The sequence below is a fragment of the Aricia agestis genome, chromosome Z (assembly GCF_905147365.1).
Source record: "Aricia agestis chromosome Z, ilAriAges1.1, whole genome shotgun sequence".
In the NCBI taxonomy this organism is placed as follows: Eukaryota; Metazoa; Arthropoda; class Insecta; order Lepidoptera; family Lycaenidae; genus Aricia; species Aricia agestis.
In genome coordinates this window covers 5,627,067-5,652,995 of record NC_056428.1, presented here as the reverse complement: position 1 = coordinate 5,652,995, position 25,929 = coordinate 5,627,067, and the positions used below count along the sequence as shown (strand labels likewise).

The following is a 25,929-nucleotide window of genomic DNA, read 5'->3' as shown; positions in this document are numbered from 1 at the left end:
CACTTTGTGACTTACTGAGAAAATGCATTTACAAGTTGCAAGCCTATTTGGAATATTCTAAAGGTAGCGAAACTATAAAAATAAATTAAATAGCTTTAGAGCGCCTAAACCAAAGGTGATACTATTATTATAATCTTTAGTTTAGATTATGGAGCAATAAGAGAGTATCATAAATTGGACGTCATGGCTTTCAGTGTCATTGTAGCTGAAGAACGGACAATGGGTGTTCAATGTTCATCTTAAAAATAATTATAATCGAAGATGCTTTAAAAATATTTATTCGGTGTAAGGTGACCCCTAAAACAAATTACCTATGGCATATAATAACTCCCACACCGGTTTCAGTGATGGTGGCCGGTTTTATTGGAAAAAGGCCAGATACGCAGGAGTAATTTCATAGTATCAAGGTGTGTGCGCATTACACAAGAGTGCTCTCTATTCCTTTACTCTCATAACCCAGTGGGACGGAAGACCGACACGACTGGCGAGAGATCAGGTGCAGGAACAACTTTTTACATGCCCATCCGACGCATGAATCATCTTACTTGTGAGATAAATAATCAGGTTATTCCGCACTGTCCTAACCAAACCTGAAAATAACCATGTTCCCAACACGGGAATCGAACCCATGACCTCCGAGTCAAGAGCCACGCTCTAGACCACTGGACGTAAGTAGTATATTAAGTTGCATAGCGTAGTATAAGCTCTTAATAGTACCTAAACTGGACAGGTCAGCTTACAAAGAGTTACGTTACGTCTGCGTTTCGTCGTAGAAACTCACGATGCGTGTTATTTAAAATTCAAAGAAATTAACTGCGTCAATAATTCACCCTGCATTGTATCGATGGCGTCGTGCCGTGTATTGTGGCATTTTACGATGTCTCGGCGTAGTTTTTTACGATGCTTCCCACGATGCGACATCGCATCGTGAAACGAAGCTGTATCGTGGTACGACACGACGTCGTGTCGTGTTTATGTCAAGAAAGTTGATCCTTCACAAAGTTTCTGTATCGACGTATAAAGTTAATGTTAATTACGTCATTAATCTTAATCAACGTCATTTAGTCTTTTCAGTAAAGTTTTGAATAGGTACAGTTATTTTATACCTGGGATTCTGTTCTGAGGATCAGTAATTATTCTTATACATATTTCAAAGTTAGAATATAGCTTAGATCGCAGCGTAAGGTGACAAAGCGCTATACATCCATAGTCAATACTAATAGCATAAATGCGAAAGTGCGCATGTCTGTCAGCGGTTTGAGCGTGTAGAGGTAGCATGCTCAAACCGCTGAACCGATTGTTGAAATTTGGTAAGGACTTAGAGTCTCGGGAAAGGACATAGGAAACTTTTTTTCCGAAAAAAATGTACGGTTTCCACGCGATAACTGAATTTTGGCGGAACGAAGCTGCGAATCTAGTTTTTGATAAGCCATTCAAAATTAGAACAGGCAGCCTACCACAGGCTGTATTTCATTGAATGTGTATGTGTATGTTCAGTTTTGGATAATTTACCTATTTAAAAAACATCGCATTGCATGGACACATCCCGTTGCAATGTTAAATAGTCCTTGGTGTAAAACAACTGTCTTTATAGTGACACAACACTGTACGTCGAGAGAACCAAAAGTCCTATTTTACAAGGCTCGTAAGACTATGAACTTATATTTTGTGTGCATTTTGTAAAAGTAGGTATTATTTCATATTAATATGAGTTTTTAATTATAAGAACACTTTTAGTATTCATTTTAGATAATCGTTAATTTTTTGATACAGGAATATATTCATAATCTCAAAAAAATCCGAAATTTTTATTGGGCTTTTTACAAAGGTTTTCTTTATGTAGAATTTCAAAGAAGTTTTCGAGGGAAAGCTCAGTCAAATGTAGCACAAAGGGGATACGAAGATTCCTGAGTTGTGGAGGTGTTTTGTGAAAATAAGGATATATTAAAGGCTTGGGTTACAATAATCCCGATGACCTATCCTAAAATAATTTCGGATATTTGGTTTGAACTTTGAATAAAACATGTTAGTAATGTTTTATAATTTATATAATCTTATTGACGCTTTTATAAAATACAGTAGAATTACTAGTTACCATCAGAGGATTGATTCGCGACTGTCGACTAGCTGCTAGCATAACCTCACCAAAATATTATGTAGGTACGACTTTTTCAGCTGCCTATGAATCAATAATTGCAGCCGTTGTCGAAAAACCAATAAGTACATTATGTTATAATATTACAATATATCAAAAAGTGTAATTTGCTTGAAAATACTTTAGAGCCTGGGAAAGGAAATAGGACACAGCAACAGAATTTCTGCTCAAATGAGTTGTAACTTGCGATTAACGTCTAGTACAGCTATACTCAACCTGCGACCCGCCGGGGCTTTATCAATGGCCCGCTTGATGTTACGTCAATTTTAAATTCACGCCCACCTGCAAAATAAGTGCGAAGTCGTCGTAAAAGTCGTCTCTTTTAAATCGCAAATTTTAAATAACATTATGTTTAATCCAAAAAAAAATTTGCTTGTGGCCCGAGACACCTAGACCAAAACTTGTTTGTGGCCCGTATAAAAAAAGGTTGAGTACCACTAGTCTAGTACCTACACCAATATATTTACAAGCTGCATTCCGTCTCAGTGTAAACTGACCTCTAACGAAAAAGATCAGTCAAAATCACAATCCGCCATTATAATATATATCCGGAGTGCGCCTAATTTCTAAGTGAGTGTCATAAATTTCCCGCGCGAAGTTTTTCAACTGGCGTACATCTGGCGTATTCATCATCGTTGACGTCGGAATATCTAAGGGCCTGTCCACATGCCCAAGTCACGACGTCATCAACGTGGAACGGTGCGGTAACGTGGCACGGTACGTTGATAAATTTACGTTAACGTAACGTAAAAATGTACGTCACGACGACGCAACGTTGCACGTCGCCGTGCCTTGTAAAATTCTACCACAATAGTATGTCTATTATACCAGTACTCACGATGCGTTCCTGTGTTAGTGCCACAGTTGTTATTCAAAATTCAAAGATGACGCATCGTGAGTTTCTACGTTGCGACTTGTATAATATTGATTGACGTTACGATGAAATACGATGTCGCGACGTAGTTTTTTTACGATGCTCGTCGTAGATTTCTACGCCGCATCGTGGTACGACACGACGTCGTATCGTGTTTATGTGTACCGGTCCTAATACACCACGTTACCGCACCATTCCACGTTAACGACGTCGTGACGTGGAGATGTGGACAGGCCGTAAGAGCGCCATTTTAATTTCGCTATACAGATACAAACGTTTCGCTGGATTGCCTTTTGTTATTGCTTGAGGTTTCGCGCGGCTCCGCCAGCGTAAATGAGGCATTTGCAGGAACCGTACATTTTCCCGCAAAAGCCTATGCTCTTTTCTTCCCTATGTATTGCTAATGCTATGCCAAATAGCTTAAAAATCGAACCTACTTAGTTTGTGAAATAAGAGCATTTTTCCACTTTTTCCTCTGATTCTTCGTTTCTATTGGTTTGACCCTCAACATCTTGTTTAAGTTATAACTCGAAGCTTTCCTCGATAAATATAGTATCCACCACAAAAATATTTTTTCAATTCTAACCAGTACTTCCTGATAATAGCGCGTTCGGCGGACAAACAAACCAAACTCTTTAGCTTTATTATTATATGTATATGTATATGTTATGGAATGGAAGCTAGCACTACCTTCCATTCCATAACATACTTCATTTTATAAAACCTTATGAATTGTAAACAATGTTTATAACAAAAACATCACCTAGAATATTGAATGAAGTTTACTTTATGTACGTGGTGGGAATTCTATGGGCAATAAAAATGTACGTCTATTTTCGACAAACATTCAAACTATGTACAGTAAGATGGTAATTCTGCCGTGCAGACACTAAAGCGCAGTAAGGCGCATTTTGGTGATTTTCCGTTTTTGATATATTCTAAATCTACATTTTTTTCACTTTATTTCTGGCTTACTCACATTATCCTACGTTAAATGGAAGTATTTTATTTTTAACCATAAAGTTTTTTGAAAATGCAGTAACGACCCCATTTTACCGCTAAAAAGACATTATTGCTATATGAATCGCAGTAAAATCACTTGCTGCAAGGATTTTTTGTGATTTCAGATTAAAACGCAGTAAATACAAATAAAATACTGTTTTTTAAATAGTTCCGTATACACACATAGTTACGTGAAAACCTAATTAAAACGCAGTATATGTTAACTCCATACAGACAGTTTTTACTGCATTTAATCAGTACTAGTGATTACTAATTAAAATGCAGTAAATTCAGGTATAATACTGCATTTAAAAAAAATAATTGCTATATCGATATAATCTATACTACTTACTAAAATGCAGTATTTGTATAGTATTTTGAAAGATTTGTATGTATGCAATAGGGATGATGACAAGGTCAAAGATTAGCGAATTTTGTTAATAAAATAAAGAAATCATGGTAAAAAATAAGTGTTCCCAAAACTTCAGCTTGATAGCATTTGTTTTTTTTTTTGTTATGCGCCTTCAAAGATGGATATTCAAGTCGATTTTTTTTTCAATTAAATTTCTTAATATTTGTATACAATTCGATAACTTATACATTTAAAAGCAACTTTTGTTATGAAACCACTTTCATAAACGCAATATTTAATATACCTGTCGAACAAAGTTGTCTCCCGATGCGTACAAACTACGAAAGACTGACGTCATACTTTCGTAGCACTTTGTATGGAGCGTTTCGGGCAGGTCTTTTTTATGAGATATTTGAATTGTCATATCTTGGTGAATTTTTAAGCTATCAGAGTCATTCTTTCAACGATGTTTCTATTTTTTAAGTGTCTTTCAATTACCGATAAGAAAAAAAAATAGTCATCATGCCTATTTGTACAACTATCTTTTACAAAAAGATATAAGTACTTGCAGGCTATTGTAAATTGTATTTTGATATTCAATTATAATGATTATTATTGCATGGTGAGGTCAATATTAGATTTTACTATATCAACAATGGTTAAAATGACACCATATTAATTAACGATAAGTGTAATCGCTTAGTTTTGGTCGGTTTTAATTCTTATTAATGACAATTGATAAGTTAAAAAATTTGTTACTTATTAATATACCACTTACTTCTCAGTTCCACCATTTTATAGATTTTTGTGTTCCTTTCAGTGCCAATTATGGACTAATTAATTGTATAATGAAGTGCTTAGTATTCCTAATGCACATAAAAATGGTATTTTTTTAAATATAGTACTAGGTATTTACAGTTTTAAGCCTTATTTCAAAATAACGATGTTAACGTACTAAGAGAAGATAATAATTGTTAGTTTTTTATGCAAAAATGCAGATTTTTTAATAAATTTTAAGCTTAGAAACGAAGTTCAAATGAAAAACGCATCCTATTTGATTATTAAAAATAAAATTTTCATAATTAAATTATTATGCTGTTTCATTTGTATGCACTACTTCTTTTATGTTCCAGAATTATGTAATTTTCGGTTTTTTTCTGTGCAGTAAAGGGGCCCCAAAAATATTAATGCCTGTAATAAATTATTCATGGGGTTTTCAGGGCATTCTTTACGTCTAGGATTAAGTTTACGTTATTCCCTTTGAGATAAAGTTGAAAAAGAACAAAACAAATACATTTTAATATATATTTTTTTTGTTTTTAAACTTTAAACGCGTTTTTCTCCGAATCATGATTTTGCACTTACTGCGCTTTAGTGTCTGCACGGCAGAATTGTGCTTCTATCTGACTGTGCGTGTGCAGGCGTCGAACAAAACTGTTTGTTTATTGTCTATGCTGGTGCTGGCCTCTAGTGTGAAAACAATACTACCGTACAGTAATTTATATCCTAGTAGATGACCGCCCGCCCGAAATACCACTGCGCCAAAATTCGACTATCGCTCGGTTGCCGTACAATTTCCGGGGAAAATCTTCATACCAAATCTCAGCAAAATCGGTTCAGCGAAACGAATTTTATTTCTTCGTCACGCTTGTTTAAGCAACGGTTGTGTACGTTTAACAGACAGAGATACAGACAAACATACGTTCGCATTTATATTATTAGTATGGATTATTAAATACTGAACAAACAGTATTATAACGCCAGAAATAACTTGAAGCGATAATACCCTCCTTTTTTGATAAAATGTCTTTGTCCAAAGTCGGCATTGTGAACATTCTGAAATCCGCTGACTGGCTGTCATGTCTGAGCAGTAAGGATTTAATTTTATTAAGCTGACCCACTTGTTAAGATATTACAATTAATTTCATTTGACACTTTTGCTGTAATAAAGTTGTAGGATATTCGCTGATAGAAGCTGATTTTTGCTAAAAAAATATAATAGAATTCTTTTTGTACCATCTTATTTAAATAATGTTATAACTTGTGAAATAAAATTATACTTATTGAAACACAGAATTCCTGAAATGAATTCATGCAATCCATACTAATATTATAAATGCGAAAGTGTGTCTGTTTGTCTGTCTTTCTGTTGCCTCTTCACTTCCAAACCTCATAACCGATGTTGCTGTAATTTGGTATGGAAAAAGAATACTTTTTAGTCCGGAAAAATGTACGGTTCCTTTCGTGATATACGAATTTTGGTTCTATGGTCGAGTTGCGGGCGTCATCCTACTAATATTATAAAGGCGAAAGTTTGTTTGGATGTATGGATGTGTGGATGTGTGGATGTGTGGATGTATGGATGTTTGTTACTCTTTCACGCAAAAACTATTGAACGGATTTTAATGAAACTTTACAATAATATAGCTTATACATCAGAATAACACATAGGCTACAATTTTAACTGACTTTCAAAATGGGCGAGGTGTTATGTTCGTTTTCTTATATTCAACGATTACTCCGCCGTTTGTTAACCGATTTTCAAAATTTTTCTTTTGGTATATAGGGTATCATCCCAATTTGGTATTATATTCACAAAAGTGGTGATCTGATGAAGATCCATAAGTAATCGAGGGAACTCCTCAAAACGTATAGGGAAACATGTGGTGACTTCGGTTTTGTGAGAAGTATTCTAAGCATATGCTACTAACAAGTAAGATTTTGTACCGAGATATACCTGGTATACCGATCATTTATCGAGTAAGACTATAGGCTATATTATATTATCACGCTAAGACTAATACGACCGAAAAAACTCAGGAAAATGTGGGGAAAACGGGGTTAATATTTTTTATGGCAAAATGTACGTTTTCTGTAAAATTCCTAATTTACGCGGGCGAAGCCGTGCGGGACATCTAGTTTCTTATATTATTGTGACGTTAGCATTTTTCACATCGTAATAAGGGCCGGGACACATAAACACGACACGACGCGTCATATCGGGTCACGATGCGTCATCTTTGAATTTTGAATAACAACTGTGTCACTGACACAGAAACGCATCGTGAGTTTCTACGACGCGACGTCGTGTATCATGACACGTTACGGTGTCACGACGTAGTTTTTTACGATGCTCGTCGTAGATTCCCACGACGCGACGTCGCATCGTGAAACGACGCCGCATCGTGGTAGGACACGATGTCGTATCGTGTTTATGTGTCCCGGCCCTAACAATATTATTATTATTGTTTTTATCAGATTTAGATTTAATAGATTCAATATTCTTACATATCGCAGAGTGCACATTTATGATGAAAATTATGCTAATACTATCGCACTAAAAGCAACCATATAAAGTTAAGTGTCATACCGGGGAATCAGAATTCTAGAATGCCATTCGACTTTATTACTATTTTCTACCATTACCCTTATAACGTGTGTAGGCATGGCATATCGAGAAACCAAAATAGTTTTTTAACATCACTTTGACTTTATTCAGGGCAATTACAGTGACTTTTTTTATTAAAGACCCAAAGAAAAATACAATCACAATAATAATATACTTAATGTAAAATAGTGTTACATAAGCCATTGCTGGTTTTTAGGCACATAACTATTGTCAATTCTGTCTAAATAATTGGGAAGTAACTTTTCCTTATAGTAAGGATATTTTTTGTGAAATATACGTAATGCCATTTATGATCTTGATTTCTACCTCCCTTTCTCCCTCCCTTCTTAAGAAAATAACGGCAAACGGTCGGATCTCTAGGTTTACATGAAAACCGGCTAAGTACGAGTTGGACTCGCCCATGAAGGATTCCGCAGCAGCAGTAAGGTTTGTTTTTAAAAGCTTTTATTTAACTTGCTCTGTACGTATGTAAGTATGTATGTTCGGGTGAAATATTGGAACTCAATTTTGAAGCAGATATAATTAACCGATTGAGCTGAAATTTTGCATACACGTTAAGTTTGGATGACAATACACGATATGGTATGTGGCATCACTCTAAATCCAATATGGCCGACAATCCAAGATGGTGAAATAGTTATTTTCGATGCAGTCCTACAATATGGATATTAAATGAAAGGGCTTTTTGGGAGTATCTCAAAAACGAATGTAATGTCATTCTACATCCAATATGGCGGCACATCCAAGATACGGGAATAGTTATTTTTAATGCACTTCTGCAATATGGGTATCAAATGAAAGGGCCCATTAAGAATAACTCGGAAACGAATGTAATGTCATTCTATATCCAATATGGCGGCTCATCCAAAATACGAGAACAGTTATTTTCAATCGTCACGTGAGTCGTGACGTCACGTGAGTCGTGACGTGACGTGAAATAACGTGACGCGACTTCAAGTCAAATCCAGCCGGGTTTCAGAAAATGCCCGGTTGAAGCCGGTCACTTTTGTTAAATAAAATTTAACTTTTTAGTCACGCAGAAATAAACGGAATAGAACAACTCGCTAAATATAGATTTTTCACTAGTCAAAGTCGAGTACGATTTCTTAAGGACTTAAGTTAATCAGAATTTAACAAATTCTTGAAACAAAACAAATTATGTACTATCAAACAGACTAAGAAGTCTAGCCAGAGATAACTAAAAAACAAAAAAAAAAAGATTATAAACATAAAACTTTTTGAAAAAAGATTTTATTTAAATAGTCTAAAAAGAAGAAAATAAATTTCTCCTTAAAAATTTTAACTTTTAAGTTAAAATCCTCAATACAATTTGCATGATAATAAAAGCTTGTTGCGAGATTTGTAAATAAACTATATTATGTAGTACCAATATTATATCTGAGGAAATTGATAATATTATTTTAATTTAATTTTATCAAGTACTGATAGATTGTTAAGTCTCGCGAGTCGCGACAAGCTTTTATTACATTGAGGATTTTAACTTAAAAATTAAAATTTTTAAGGAGAAATTTATTTTCTTCTTTTTAGACTATTTAAATAAAAGCTTTTTTCGAAAAGAGTTTTATTTATAATTTATTTTATTAAATTAAAAGGTTTTTTTTTTAATTTATTTTTATATTTCAGTTGATTTAACAGTAAATTTAAGGTTTACCATTTATGACGTAAAAAAAACTACTTGCTAGATCTCGTTCAAATCAATTTTCGTTGGTAGTTTTTATGGTAATGTAGGTAAATCATATATTTTTTTGACTCATCATGACTCCTTTAGAAGTTAGGGGGGGAGGGGGGGGGGGGGGGGAATGGACACATTTTACCATTTTGGAAGAGTCTCTCTCGCAAACTATTCAGGTTAAAAAACATATATATAAGAAACTTTAATAACACTTAAGTATAATTTTTGAAGATGAAATTTTTTTTTATTGGTTTAAGGTTTACCATTTATGAAGTATAAAAAAACTACTTGCTACATCTCGTTCAAACCAATTTTCGTTCGTAGTTTTTTAAAGTAATGTACATCATTTGTTTTTTTAATTTTTAGAAGATAGAGGGGCACACATTTCACCACGTTGGAAGAGTCTCTCTTGCAAACTATTTAGGTTAGAAAAAAAATATTGATATAGTGAGTAAATAAATAGTAAATTTAATTATTCTATTCTATTCCTTTCTAAATGGCGTTGCAGCAGCGCTCATTCGGACAGACCCATAATCGAACTTTTATGTTTAATGTTTCTGAACTGAAAACCCATCGAAATATCAAGTACTTAACGGGAAAGCGTACATTGAAAAAACGCAATCTCATAATTCGTGCCGATAGCGAGATGCGAATTTATTCTACCGTCAGCTTCATTCCTAGCCTACAAAAGACCTCCATATTTTTAATCTTCTATACAATGATTTCGAAAGTAAGGATGAGCCGTATCACGTATGTCACCAGTCACCACTCACCAATTACCATCGAGGTTGTAGTTTGTGTCAAGCAATGTAAGTGATAAATTTATTGTCATAATATTGAAAATAAATGTTTTCTAGCGAAATATATTTTATACAGAATGGCGGCTAAACTGAAAGCAAAAAAGTTGTCTTTTCTATCAATAAAAAGATCGACACTGTGTTTTTAGACGTATGTTAGTGCTGGATTTTTTTACCAAACGGATACAATGTGATCTTAATATAAGGGCCTTTAATTATTAAAAAACAAAAAAAATCTCAAACAAATTACAACAATAATTTGGTTGCGAATTTTTAAACGCTCAGGAGCTTAACGCTTCTTTCAACGCTTAACGATTTTTTCTACCTAAAAATATACTTTTGTCACGCTTGCCTTAAATGACAATCACTAGTAACATTTCCAATGAGCACTCAATGGGGACATTATTTCTTGTTCGAGGCCTATCCTTACGCTATTTATGAACAAGTCAATGCTTCTAACGGAACAATGCACGTCAACGCAACAAGGGATATGTTGTTTAAGCTCTGTCAATACAGCTTGTTAGTTTTCCGAATGTTCGTAGACATAACTCTTGACAATCGGTAACAAAATAATAATGACATTGCCTACAACATTGCTAAGTTTATTCTAGTTGGGTAATTTGAATGTAATTATAGACCTCATATAATTATAATATCATAATATTATATTATTATGTATAACATTTCATACTTTTGGTATAAGAGTTTTGTTTGTTTGCAACAAAATTCTTCAAAATTACTATACTGGTTGTGATGAAATTCTAACAAAATATATTATGAACACTACGGTCTACGAGAAAGGGTATAGATTATAGGCTGCTGTTTTTTAGCTGAAAAATTTATGGTTTCTAGAAATTCTGGTTCAAACAAAGTTAAGAACAAAAACAAACCGGCCAAGTGCGTGTCGGGCCACGCGCAATATAGGGTTCCGTAGTACAGCTAGTTTTTGATAATTTCGGTATGGTCAATGAATGTACATTTATAACGTGTTTTACACTACTAACAACATCATCTCAGTTACGTTCAAAGGAATTTGAACGAAAAGTCCCTTTATATTTCGTCGAATAGGTACATTTTTTTTAGTTGATCGACTATAACTCAAAAAACTTATTAAGTCTTATTAGCCGTTATAGTTTTCCTTTTAAATTCAGCATATTTTATACTCCCATGAATTTTTTCACATTTCCAGAGGCAACCGTTTAAGTGGTAGAAGGGGGGGGGGGGGGACACTGGACTCTAACGATTTTTTCCACTTTAAAACTTAATATTTCACTAACAGATTCCTAAATCGGGAAATGACCTATGAATACTCATAATATTTTTTAAAAACCTATCCAACAACACTCCATACGATGGGGTGGACGTGAAAAAAAAATCATCCCCGCTTGATGTGTAGGGAAGGTACCATAAAAAAATATTTTTTAAGATTTCATGAACCATTTTGCCGGCATCATTAATATGTGCATTCATGTCAAATTACAGCTTTGTAGGTCCTATAGTCTCTGAGCAAAACCGCGGACCGACAGACGGACGGACAGACCGAAACTATAAGAGTTCCTTGTTGACTACGGAACCCTAACAAGTACATTATCGTAGAATAATATTTTGTTTAATTTTTTTCAGGGGGCTATTCAAGACTTGTTGATACTACCGAACCTGAAAATCTACAACCAAGAGATGATCTGTAAGGATGTAAGTAATAATTCTTTTAAACCTGTCGGGGTTTAGCGGGGATAGTAACAGCAACGTATTCGTATCATAATTGAAAAAAAAGAGAATCGAACACTTTCACAAATTTTTCGTGCTTGTGCAGCGTGATGCGGGTTTTTGATATTATGATGTTGATTTTGCTTGTTTTTGTGTATTTTACACTATTTTAAACCTCTAAAGTCTAAAGCAATCGATTTACATCAAGAACAAAAGTTCCGGGCCACACTTCGTTGTGGGGTCGAATCGTAAAAACAACGTCGCACAGCAATGCAATTTAGTAGCAGTTTTTACTACTTTTGTGGTTGATCGTTACGATGCGATGCCGCAACGCAGAGTTGTGGCCCAGCACGAATTTGTTGCCACAGAAAACGTTCGTTATACGTACCATAGAATAGATAATAGTACAAGTAGTACTTTAAGTGCTTGTTCAGACATGCGGGAACCGCGTGGTTTCCGTGCTCTATGAACGCTAGGTAATACAACGCCATAGTAATAAGCTGCGAGCGGCTTAAGAGGATTCCACACCGCCATTTTTCCCATACAAACGCTGTCCCCTGTTTCCTCCCTGGATAATGCTAGTAGAGTTATAATTTTTTTCCTGAATATCTACGGCCACTAATACAATGTCCCTATGTTTTCCTTTTTTTCATAATTTAATTATTAAATAAGATATGAACGTTCAAAAACCCAAAAAAATGGCCAGATTTTCCACTGTGTTCAAACGTCCAGAAAACAGATTTGGATAGATTATACAAAAAAAGCAAAACATAGGAACACAGCTCAAGCCTTTTTTTAATCTTTAATGAAAAAAGTACTTAAATCGGTTAAGTTTTGGAGAAGGAATCAGGGGACAACGAATCGTTGATTTTCTGGATTTTCTGCAGTTGTCTCTATCGCGTTCTGCGGTATAGGCTTGAGGTAAGGGAGACAGCTATAGATATTACACGTACTTTTTTTTCATTTCTCTAGCTGCTGTGGTATCCTCTTAACCGCGCGGATCTAAACCGCGCGGTGCCCGCTGTGTATGGACAAGCACTAAGTAGATCTATACAAATTACAATGCGATAGCGCAACGCAGTATTGTGGTCAGAAAACTTTGCTAATGGATTCTACAAATTCACTTAATAATCTGTCTGTCCCAAATTCGCAAATACAGTCAAAACAACTAGTCAAAGTTGTATTTGTGTAAGGCAGGCAATAGGATTAGAGTGCATCCGTGTAAGCCGTCAGTTCGAAAAATCCACAGCAAACTGAAAGATTGAGCGGGCCCGTCAGATTTTATTGTGCAAATTCGAATTGCTTCCTATATACAAAACTAGAAGTCGATTTACGTGTGTATCTTAGGCCAGACGCACGAACATTAATTATTACTAGCTATTTGATATTATTACTAGCTATTTGATATTATACGATAAAACACGAACAAAATGACATTTTCTAAAAATGATTCCTAGAAATAGATAGAAAGCAACTTCTGTCGCCCATGGACACTCGCAGCATCAGAAGAGCTGCAGGTGCGTGGCCGGCCTTTTAAGAGGGAATAGGGTAATAGGGGAGGGTAGGGAAGGGTAGGGGATTGGGCCTCCGGTACACTCACTCACTCGGCAAAACACAGCGAATGCGCTGTTTCACGCCGGTTTTCAGTGAGCCCGTAGTATTTCTGCGGTCGAAGCAAGGCTCTCTCACGTTACCTACCTAGACTACTGTGGTTTTTACTTTAAATTTGTTGAATTATTGCATGAATGATGAATGAAGTTCGATAATAACTTACTTATTTGTTATTTACAAATTCCAACACATTTACCTATTGTTTTTTTTTTAATTGTACTGATCCATTTTTTATATTACTTCACAGGATAAACTACCTGATAGTGTGAGTGTGTTACTATAAATAATATAAAATATGTTTTAACCAATATAATGTTTAACATAATATCTATTTATCTAAGGTGTTCTATTTACACAGCTATTAAGTATAGCATACTCCTCTAAAATAATTGTTCTATCTGCAGACTTTATGCAATAGTACAGTCAAAAACATAGGAGTCGCATAAAATAATACTAGCTAGACTTGGTACTACTATAATATATTCAGTGGGTAGGCAGGTCTAGCAGTGTGAGCCAACTAGTACTAAATATATACTATGTTTGTCAACCACATTATGACAAGAAATAATATAATAAATAATACATTACATAATATTCGGAAGTAATAACTAATAAATATTTTTCAGTAGTTCTAAACTGGTAAAGAATCACTCTAAGTTGTACACAATTTTTAGATCTACAACCATAAAAGCAATATTGGAGGCAATTTTAAAGATGTTTGTTGGCTCCATCTAAATCTACGTAAATTATTATATTTTCAGGGCGTGCGAAGCGAGCCCTAGTATTTTATATCCCACAACCTGAACATTTTGTGGTACATTTTGCGGAAAAACTATCACGCCCATTGATGTGTTATCATCAGTTAGTCAAGGTGTGACGACGCGAGCCCTCACAAAGCTCGGCTTTTAGCTAGTTATTTCTTATAGACTTCTAATGTTTTTGACTGTACTACCTACTTGGGTCAACTAATACTATATTTGTGTCGCAGACTCACAGAGAACGCCCGCCAGGAAAGTCTGTAAGTCGAAATGCATGCACTTTAGGGTTAAACACACGATAAAAACCCTATGGTGGCTCCACTATCCGAATATTCCACATATTATTCGTACATATTGTAGGATAAAGTAAGAAAAAACTACTATAACACATACATAAGTACTCAATACATAATAATAAAAAAATATTTTGGATCCAAAAATTTTTGGTTGGCACCAACATTTTGAGGTTATAGGACACACTACGGCACTTGGGTGATAATAATGATTGATACCACAAGTAACTGGTGTTAATGCGTGAAGGTTATTCCTTAATGTCGTAATCAAAGATAATATTTTGTCGATCATAAAATCGTCCATAAACTCAAACAAGGCATGAACGTGGAGCCCCCAAATATAGTAGCATCACTTAGGAACCCTAATGGTTCTATAGAAAATGTAAATCTAAAATAATTAAATGAGCAGGAAAATAAAAAATAGGCACTGCGCTGCATTTTTATTATAACAATTAAAATAAATGTGATTCGTTAATATCTTTAATTCCTATAAATTCCACAATATCTAATATTTCCTTGGTTAATAATAAATACTCAAGGAGATATATTTTTTTCACATTCTCTTTCTCATTTCTTTATATTTTCCTGGTCTATTCTATATCTAACAGAGATAGCACAGAGATAGTGAAATAAACGGAAAATGACAAAAATATTATATTTAGTCAATTTAGTTGTTATGATGACGACCATGGGCGTACCCAGGTTTTGGGCCAGGGGTGTGGGGGCAAATTATGCAGATTCTGGGCCAGTGGGGGGCAAATCAGATTTTTTATAAGCTAGGTGTTTATAAAGAATAAAAAATTAATAATTTTATATTATTAATTATATATATATAAAAATATTAAACATGATCCAGGGGGGCAGCTACCCCCTCCCCCCCCCCCCCCTCTCGGTACGCCCATGATGTCAACCTATGCGTCATAGGCTTAGTTCGTATGGTTCTTATATAACTTATAACAAGCTTTGTAAAATGCTGCTTGATATATTTTAATTTTCCATTTAATGGCTTTCAGTATAATGCTTTTATAACCTTTCCGTTTTATTATTTAAATACCTATTATACCTTGCAGTGTGATAATATATTTTTTATATTTACAGTTCTTAGATAGCAGTTATATTCGTGGTAAGATTTTTGTTACTTTTTAGTTATTACTTTTCAGTTGTTGATACTAGTTTATTTTCTGAAAATAAATCTCAAATAAATCTACATTGTTTGATTTCCGATAAATTTTTATTATCTACTAAATATTTTACTGTTGCTATAAAATATTTTAATGGCTTATAATTAAGTTATCGGTGGTCATTATAATTGTTCCCTATTTTAATTAATATAAACTATTTACTAGACGATGAAAGCAAAATTGGAAAAAAAGAAGCTGAAAAAGGAGAAAAAGGCGATCCCGGTACAAAGGGCGAAAGAGGCGAAAGGGGTGAAAAGGGTGAAAGAGGGGAAAAGGGTGGAATGGTAATGTATTTGTTTATATTTTAAAATTTATAATGAAACGTTTATTGAACATGGAAGGTCGGTAGTCCTCAGACTACCAACCTTAAAAAACAACGAGGTTCCAGTGTCTCAACACGGGAACCTCGTAGTTAAGATATCACTGGCTTCAAAACCTTAGTTGTTTTAAATTTATTTTGTACTAGTTGATGCCCGTAACTCCGTTGCGCCTCAATTCACTTATCGCTCGCGAACCGTACATTTTCCGGGGATAAAAAGTATCCTCAAAGAATCTTCATACCAAAATTCAGCAAAATCGGTTCATTGGTTCGGCTGTGAAGATGTAACAGACATACAGACGCACTTTCGCATATATAATATTAGTATGCCATTAGAGGTAAAAATAAACGTATATTTTAACTCTTCATCAACGTAGAGTTGAGTTGTGTTTTATTGTTATTTACTAATATTAAATTATATTAATAAATATTATATTAATATTCCGCAAAAATACATTATTCTTGGTATATAATTGATAACTGAATATAATTTTTTCAACAAAGGAACTTCTCAAAAAGCAGAATCAGTAATAACCAGAATTATAATATTGTAAACGCGTCGTAAATACAAAATATTTTAAATACAAGATTACAATTAACATTTTGATTTTTTTTGATAACTTGATTTATTTTTTAGGGTGAACCGGGCGCATCTATCACGGGGCCAAGAGGACCACAGGGACACGCGGGAGCAATTGGACCAAAAGGCCCAGAGGGGGTAAGTTAAATGAAAACCATGAAATAAAAATAAAAAATCGTTAGCTTATATTAATTTCCAAAATCTGCACCGGAAATTAAGCCAATTTTAAAAAGTAAAGTACATAGGTAAATATTTTTTTTAGATAGTGTAAGTGATTATTTTAATACGAGTATTCATTTCCAGACATGCAGTTGCTCGAAAGAGGTGGTTTCCAATTTATTACTAAGTATGCCAGAGATGAGAGGACCACAAGGACCTCGAGGGGAAAGAGGAGAAAAAGGGGAAGATGGTGACGATGGAGCTACGGTAATTTTCATATTTGTTGTAATTGAAGCTCAAAAAGAAATTAAAAAATATACTAAAAGTTATTATAATACGTCATAATTATTAATTTAAACTGGCCAATATATTTTAATGAATTATATGATTAACACAACAGTACACAATATTATCGGCAAAATTTAAAAAATAGTGGCTCTAGATGACCAATATAATTACAAAGAGTACTAAAAGGCAAGAACATCGCTTACATGTCGATAGTAATTTATACACATCTATGATCATTATTTAGGGAGCAACTGGTAATCCGGGTGAAAGGGGACCACAGGGTGAACCGGGTAAGCACGGAGATCCAGGTCGAGATGGAATACCCGGTAGAGACGGTAAAGATGGACCAAAAGGGGAACCGGGGAAAGATGGTGCTCCCGGCTTACGAGGACCAGTAGGACCTCCAGGCCCACCAGGCCCTCCAGGACCAGTGCCAAAGGTGATTGATGACAATATCACATGCTTATATTTTTTTGGTTACGGGATAATCAAACGTACATGGCGTAAAAAGTGATTTCGTATTATAATATTATTGCGTTGGTTATAATATCATTGTACAATGGCTATTTACCATATTATTTCAAATGCAAGTTAGGACATTTTATATTAAGTATAGTTATTTAAGTATGTTGAAAAAAATTGTGTCAGAAATTATATTGACAGGAAATAGAAGTCGCAAAGGAACCAGCGCTGGTGGAAAAAGGTGACATGGGTCCACCGGGGCCTCCGGGTGTGGAAGGACCGATGGGCAAAATCGGAGAAAAGGGAGAGAAAGGAGCTAGTGGAGAAAAGGGAGCCAAAGGAGATACGGTAATACATAAGGTGAGTTTATTTCTTGATGATTTCCAAAAAATATACAACTAATATAGCATTTACCAAATCAGTAACACGTCAATAATAATAATAATTTTTTTGTTATCGTTACATCTTTTTGTTTATAATTAGGGAATAGATGGGGCACCAGGCCCTAGTGGTGAAACAGGTGCACCAGGGGAGAATGGTATTCCTGGAACACCTGGAAAGCATGGACGTCACGGTGAAAAGGGAGACAGAGGTGACAAAGGTGACAGAGGTGACGTAGGTCCTGCGGGGGCACCGGCAAGATTATCTTCTATACTGGATGCTAACATAGATCATCTGGAGTGTAAGTATATTACTGACTATTTTTAAGATACTATTCAGTGAAATAGCAAAGCCCTCATATCCATAGTACGCAATCATACAGTAAAAGTTAATATTTACAAATAAAAACTCTGTAAAACGATAACTCATGCTATATTTAACTGTGTTTCATGCAGTTAAAAGGCATTAAAAGTTTAATTTGGGTTATGTTTATTATATTGTACATAATATAGTTTTTTGAGTGTTGGCATTTCCAATTCATATTATGTTCTGTACAGGTTTCCTAACCTATATAGGATAGCAGGCGCTTCACCTCACTTGATTTTTATGTAGTGTCTAATAAATTTTATTTTATATTTTTATGTAAAATAAGCGGAAAGCTCTTGTCGTATTACAAGTCTTTGAGATTGGCACAAATTACGAAGTATTTACGAGTTCAGATTATTTATATTTCTATTTTGTAAGATTATTGTATTGTTAATTTTTTTATATAGATTGTGAATCTCAATAAAATTTCTCATTGCTATGTTTTTTCAGATACCGCAATAATCAAAAGATTTAAAGGGGCTAGAGGAGATGACGGGAAAGATGGACAAAAGGTAACAATTAATTATTTAATTTAAAAAAAAGGAACATTTGTCTCATAAATGCATAGGAAATAATCGTTACACTATTTTAGGGTGACCGAGGTGAAATAGGGCCAATTGGTCCTATTGGACCCCCGGGAAAAGATGGTCTTCCCGGTCACAAGGGGTCTAGAGGTCATACAGGTGCACCTGGAGAGAAGGGTACAAGAGGTGAAAAGGGTGAATCGGGACCTCCTGGACCACCTGGAAATGTCGCACAATCTGAAATTACTCTCATGAAAGTAGGTATGAATTTATTACATAATTTTTATTATAGTTCCGTAAGAATACATAATAACGTCATTAAAATCAAAATCAATCAGAAAATAATAATTCGCAAAAGGAAATACTGTGTATATAAATGATTTTAATAATTGTTTCGAATTTATTGTGTTCATGTCTTTTGTGCAGGGTCCTAAAGGAGACAGTGGTCAAAAAGGTGCAAAAGGGGATAGAGGAAGTAGAGGAGGAAGTGGTCCTCGAGGGTGGAAGGGGGAGCCTGGGTCCAGAGGAATGCAAGGAGTTAGTGACATTTCCTTATTTATATATTTTTATACGTATTAAACAGGTATTAAAAGAGAAATTGAATCAAAGGAAGATGGCTGACTCAAGGATGGCTGATGTCAAGCTCAACCAATAGATTATGAATAACTTTCACTTAACATTACCCGACAAAATAGCGTAGGTCCGCTATCTGCCAATGAATCAAATTCCCAACAATTGTAAAATATCTAACATCAATATTTTTACAGCAAAAGGGTGAAAAGGGTGACAGGGGTGAACCCGGCAAAGATGGATTGCCGGGACCAGTAGGTCCTCGTGGCGAGTGCAACTGGCACAACGTGACCGTACCACGTGGTCCGCCTGGACCACCTGGACCCCCCGGACCACCAGGAGTCTCCCTTACTGGTCCTAAAGGCGAACCCGCGTCGGTGAACGTTGACAATTATATCGAATACGACGAAGTTGATCCAGGTATTCAATTTCTGTGAGAAATTCGCAATCCATGCCCATAATTTCATTTCCGATTACCCTTTGAAAATTCTGCTTTTCTCTCTACGTCGTAAAGTTTACTTTAAAAAAAAATTAAGCAGGATGTAGACTCAACCTTTTCGTTGACCGTAAAATTTTGTTCACACATTCTGCTTAACTGTTAATAATAATAAAAATGTGAATAAACGACGAAATCTTAATGTTTTCTCTCTACCGGCACGGCAAAAAAATTTGAATAAACGTTCATTTATATATTTATTTTAAAATATATCATAATTATTGTTTTAGATACCTTCCTAAATGACGACGACTTTTTCATGGCGACCACGGTTATGCTGTTCAAATCTAAAATGGGTTACATAAAGGTAAATATTTACAATATTACAAAAACAGTAAAACCTACAGTTAATAAAATATCATCCGCTTTTGCTCAATTTCACAGTTTTTTAAATGTAGTCAACAGTGTTGTTGACGAGTCAATATTTTGGCGTTATTTAATCAAAAGCGCTTTGAATAACTAGCCATATTTAAATAAGAATATTATAATGAAGTAACGGGATTTCCTTTTGCAGAAAACTCACACTATTCGTTTGGGAACACTCGCGTATGTTTTAGATGAAGATGAATTGGTCTTGCGGGTGCAAAAAGGATGGCAGCCGGTGCTGGTAATATGCTTAACTTGTTAATATTCGATTTTGTGTAATTTTTATATGTCGTATAGATATTTGGAGATATTTTCCACGAATGAAAGATTCGTAGAAAAGATTGACCTCCAAACTGACTTCCGAAATTAGACCCAAAAATAATGTTACTATTAACACGTTCAGGCGTTAAAATATCAAGCTAATAATATAATATCAAAAACTTTTCTAATAAACTTAGATAATAAAAATAGGTCTAGTTGTTATAGATATCAATTTCGGGCCTAGGAATGCGAGATGTTTTGTACTGGTAACACATTTGATACGTCCATGGATTGCGACTAAAGCTTGCCATCAGACAATTTGTCTGTTCTACTTTCTTTTTCAGTTTATTTGATGATAATAATATTCATAATAATATTATTATCATCGACATTGTGATGTCTCATTTTTCTACAATTTTTGCAATTTTTTCAGCGTACAAAACGAAATATTTTAAGCTCAAATAGAATCCAGCCTCCATCAACACCAAGGCCTTCTCTTCCTGCACGGCAGCAAACCACTTCGCAAAGTAGTTATGTAAGTAGAATTAAAACTATACACAATAATTAATTAAATAGCATTACATCACAAACATAACAAAGGTTTACAAATTAATTAGGGTTTTTTTTACATTCAACATTTGTTGATTTGTCGCATTTAACTCTTAATATCATATTTTTTGCGAAGCCCAAATGTGTTTCTCGTTATTGGAAATGAACTTGGTAGTGGAAATTCTTTACGTCAATCAATTATTATTGATCGCTCGTTATCATTTAGACATCTTTTTCTCCGGTTCCGGTTCCGGTTAAGTCGCCCTGCGATCACTCCGATGGATCGGCCTCCTATGTAACATTATGACTATCATAGAAGTTGATTCACAGGCAGATGAGGGACCGACGTAATTTGGTCGCGTTATGTCAAACCCAGCCAACAGAATATCACAATTAACATTTAATTGACGTGATCCGACCAAATCACGTTGGTATATGAATCAATTTCCTCAATGGTATAATTTATTCTAATTTGATACTAAATAAATATTAAGTAAGTTCTTCTTGCAGATTCGAATGATAGCGCTAAACGAGCCATACTCGGGCAACATGTTGAGTAGAACCAATCGAACTGGCAGGAGTGCTGTGGACCTGGCGTGCCACACAGAAGGCGAGAGACTCGCCATTAGTGGAAAATTTGTGGCGTTCCTATCAACCAAGTGAGTAATTGTACTTAAATACAGAACCTTTTATCCAAATCCTGTTAATTATAAACGTGGAAGCTTGATCCTGTCTGTTATGTTTTACGCTTGCCTTCTTGTATGTAACCTTATTACATGGGAAGGCAAAGTCAATCTGATGAACCTGTTCTAACTAATTTTGTGCATTCCCGTGTGCATTCATCAGGTTGGCCTGTGATCAGACCGACTGGATTGACCGGCCTCCCCATATGCGTATGCCGCCGAACCAATTTTGATGACTTTAGATATTCGTTATGTCATAAGAAAGGATTATAATATTATAGGAAATATTGTAACGTGAAAAACATTACCAATTTACTTTTACGCTTTGCAGAGAAGAAGACTTGAACGTGGTGATCAAGAACAGCCTTTACAAGTCAATTCGGGATATTCCTATAGTGAACCTCCACGGGGATCAGATGTTCCCCTCCTGGAGGACTATCTTCGACGGATCACAGGCTCCGTTTTCTACAAATATCTACAGTTTCAGCGGTAGAAATGTGCTGAAGGATAATGTATGGTAAGGTTTTATGTGATCACCGATGTGGGAATATGCGTGGCGGCCACAAAGAAAGATCTTCCGACCGAGCGAGGTATTGGGCTCGATCAGGCCGAAGCCCACGTAATACATAACCGACGCGCTCAGAAAACTTCGATAGCGCGATGCAGGAATGTTAGGCGAATTGTGGGTACTGCCACATAATAAAACATGACAGTGTCGGGACGCCACTTAATTCTATCTACAGAGATCTAAAGGTATTCTTCGTCCTTGTTGTATAATATGATTGCTCCTTGCTAAAAAAGAGTTTGTACCCGCAACACTGAAGAAGTTGCAAGTAGTCTTCCAGCCTCCTACTTTCTGAAGGTTGGAAGGTATTAAATCAAGTGACTTTAATAAGATCTGGAAGCATAAAATTCACTGTAGAAGTGTAGACTACCAGCCCTCTCTCCCTCAGGTTTGCAGATTTTGAAAAAGTGACTATAAAAAGATCATGAAGCTAAAATTCACTGTTTTTCAGGCCAAACAAATCAGTGTGGCATGGAAGCAACGCGTTTGGCCTACACAAGCAGGCCGACTCCTGCGACGAGTGGTCCAGCAAAGGGCCGCAAAGATTCGGAGCTGCATCTCCACTCTACAATCATAGATTGTTAGAGCAGAATAGGCAAGTATTCTTAATATTACCCCAATACCAACAAACCTAAATGTCTTAAACCTAAACCTGTAATATTTTACCGTATTTTTTTTTTTTTTATGAAAGAAGGGGGCAAACGAGCAAACGGGTCACCTGATGGAAAGCAACTTACGTCGCCCATGGACACTCGCAGCATCAGAAGAGCTGCAGGTGCGTTGCCGGCCTTTTAAGACGGAATAGGGTAATAGGGGAGGGTAGGGATGGGAAGGGAAGGGAATAGGGGAGGATAGGGAAGGGAATTGGGCCTCCGGTAAACTCACTCACTCTGGTTTTCTGTGAGAACGTGGTATTTCTCCGGTCGAGCTGGCCCATTCGTGCCGAAGCATGGCTCTCCCACGTATTTCAGCGCCACGAAGTTGCGAAGAGGTTTTTGCAGCTCGAGCTCGAGCATTAAAGTCGACTACCACATTGAGTTCATATGAATGAAAGTCTTCTCCATCTCCAAACAAAGACAAAACACAATGTAATATTGGAGAAATTACGGCAAAGACAAAATCCTATATTCATAGTGTATTTTTTATATTATAAACAGAGCCTTGTTTATATTTAGATCAGAATTAATTAAAACGGACTATCTATATCCATTATCCATATCAACCCATCAAGCCCCATAAGCTCACCGGTGAACGAGACACAATAGATTTACAAGAATCCACGATCGAAGGACTAATATTATAAATGTTAAAGTGTGTCTATCGGCCTGTTGTCCTAGAAAAAATTTATGTAAAACTAAATTAGTTTAGCGCGAAATGAAATTGCGGGCGACATCTAATACATTATAATACAGTATAATAACAGTTGCTTCCTACTGTAACAATGTGCGAATGACACTAATTCAAGTCCTATAGTTATAGCTGCGGCAGGGGATAAGCCAAGACTATTATAGTGGACTGGACTCTGGTCTATTGTTCAGATAATTGTTGTCTAACGTAATCTAAGACTGGATAGGCCTGTTTCTTGGAATATTGTGGCTGAAATATCTTGTACCTATCTTTGAAGCGTATGGGAGTAGAATTAATAGTAGAAATTGTTGTATTTTGCACACAACTACTGCGAAGCCAAAGGAAAGTATTTTTATTATATTGTATGGATGTATGTATGTACGTGCCCTCGTAGCGGCTAATCTACTGGTTGGCTTTTAATAAAATATTATAGTAAAATAATGTATTTTTTACGTAGTCGGGTTATAGTTTTTTTTTTACTTATTTCTTGTTCCTTTTTAGATATTCCTGTGATAAGAAACTCATAGTGCTATGTATAGAGTCAACACCGCAAAGACGGAAAGAACAAATAAGAAGAAGAAGACATAACCAGTAAGTTAAAATTATCAATTATGAACGACAAATAATCTTTCCTTTTATCAAGAAACGTATATATATATATATATATATATATATATATATATATATATATATATATATATATATATATATATATATATATATATATATATATATATATATATATATATATATATATATATATATATATATATATATATACGTTTCTTGATAAATATATATTTGTATATATATATATATATATTTGTATTTTTTTATTTTATTTATCATTCTGTTTATACAATCTAACAATTTACTAATAATTAAATTTAAAGGATGCGTGATTGGTCGATTTTTTTCAATTTCTAAAATTTTCCTTTTCAGGTATGCAAGACATCGACACATGGAAAGACACATTGATTCACTTTATTAATATTATGCTAAATTATATTTAGAATTATATAATTCAATGTACTAATATTTTATTAGGGCACTTTACACTGCAATATGAAAAGACGATGCGATGCTTTTCTAAATAATTGAGCTATTTTAAACTGGAATGGTTTGTCATTCCCATGCCGCAGTCGGCTGTTCTGTTAATTTTTGGATGGATGGATGGCTTTGTTTAAAAATTATAGAGGTAGGTACATCGCAATAATTCGAATCGCGTCGCTCGTCAAGGTGAAATGTAAACTGGCCCTTAGAGTCAAAACTACATGGCAATTTCAATATAAAATAATGTAAAATGTCAAAGTCTAGATTATAAAATTATCTATTTACATTGCGAAATTACTGTCTTGTTACATCCAGTATCTACTCTAAGACTGGCCATAGACGGACCGCAAGTCGCAGTCGGGACCGAGTGCTCTAGAGCGGTCGCGTTGAAGTCGTACACGACTGCAACACGACCGCATCATGCAGTCGACTATATATAACTTTGTTGCTCGACCGCACCGCGGAACTCGACCGCAGAGCGACTGCTCCGACCTCTCAAGAACTGCTCGAGCGGTCCGTGTATTGCGGATATGAATTTAGTATGGAAACTGCAGATCGCCGTGCGGCAACAGCATCTTGCAGTCGGTTCTCGACTGCATGATGCGGTCAGTCTATGGCCGGCCTAAGAATATTGTGAGCGTGCGTTCTCTGCAAGCAGTCTACCATGAATCTGGTGTACTGTAATATGTAATTCATATTGTAGAATTACTGTTCATAGTTAAGGTAAAAGCCCTAGTTGTGCTATACTAAAACTTAAGTTATTTACTTTAGAAAGTTATTGTAATGTTCGTTTACACTATTTAGTTGCGTATTTGCAAAAGCTAGAATTTATTTAACTTTTATTAGGTTGTTTTAGTAGTAAGCTGACTGGCTGGCTAAAATGGTCGCTTTGAAGAATCATGACATGAATCATAATACCTATGATTTATTTTTCTAAAATCGCAAAATGCAACTCGGCTTGCAATTCATTTCTGTTTTTTGTACTGACTTGACATTTGTCAGTTTGACAGTTTTGACAATTAATTTGCTGAATTAATTGAGAGGAATTGCTAAATGTGACCATTTTAGCCCCGCTGTAATCGTTAGTTTGAGTTCAATTATGGTCATAGTAATATAAGTCTATGAAGT

The 25,929-nt window shown here is 35.2% G+C and overlaps 1 protein-coding gene across 5 annotated transcripts in view; it reads left to right on the top strand.

The window, feature by feature from the left end:
- LOC121739023 (collagen alpha-1(XVIII) chain-like) overlaps positions 1 to 25,715 on the top strand; it is a 77,561-nt gene extending 51,846 nt beyond the window's left edge. For 2 of the 5 annotated variants that reach the window (XM_042131327.1, XM_042131328.1), the window contains exons 4-25: positions 11,906 to 11,974; positions 13,848 to 13,865; positions 14,589 to 14,618; positions 15,750 to 15,774; positions 15,998 to 16,116; positions 16,789 to 16,869; positions 17,035 to 17,157; positions 17,423 to 17,617; positions 17,842 to 18,000; positions 18,124 to 18,322; positions 18,838 to 18,899; positions 18,980 to 19,168; positions 19,338 to 19,448; positions 19,679 to 19,901; positions 20,208 to 20,284; positions 20,492 to 20,584; positions 21,038 to 21,139; positions 21,664 to 21,812; positions 22,168 to 22,353; positions 22,853 to 22,996; positions 24,250 to 24,339; positions 24,691 to 25,715. In XM_042131327.1, coding sequence (XP_041987261.1) covers positions 11,906 to 11,974; positions 13,848 to 13,865; positions 14,589 to 14,618; positions 15,750 to 15,774; positions 15,998 to 16,116; positions 16,789 to 16,869; positions 17,035 to 17,157; positions 17,423 to 17,617; positions 17,842 to 18,000; positions 18,124 to 18,322; positions 18,838 to 18,899; positions 18,980 to 19,168; positions 19,338 to 19,448; positions 19,679 to 19,901; positions 20,208 to 20,284; positions 20,492 to 20,584; positions 21,038 to 21,139; positions 21,664 to 21,812; positions 22,168 to 22,353; positions 22,853 to 22,996; positions 24,250 to 24,339; positions 24,691 to 24,739 — 2,493 coding nt within the window. In that variant the 3' untranslated portion in view covers positions 24,740 to 25,715. The remainder of the gene's footprint in view (positions 1 to 11,905; positions 11,975 to 13,847; positions 13,866 to 14,588; positions 14,619 to 15,749; positions 15,775 to 15,997; positions 16,117 to 16,788; positions 16,870 to 17,034; positions 17,158 to 17,422; positions 17,618 to 17,841; positions 18,001 to 18,123; positions 18,323 to 18,837; positions 18,900 to 18,979; positions 19,169 to 19,337; positions 19,449 to 19,678; positions 19,902 to 20,207; positions 20,285 to 20,491; positions 20,585 to 21,037; positions 21,140 to 21,663; positions 21,813 to 22,167; positions 22,354 to 22,852; positions 22,997 to 24,249; positions 24,340 to 24,690) is intronic. The other 3 variants (XM_042131329.1, XM_042131330.1, XM_042131331.1) reach the window with 3 other exon arrangements.
- The last annotated feature ends 214 nt before the right edge of the window (positions 25,716 to 25,929 follow it).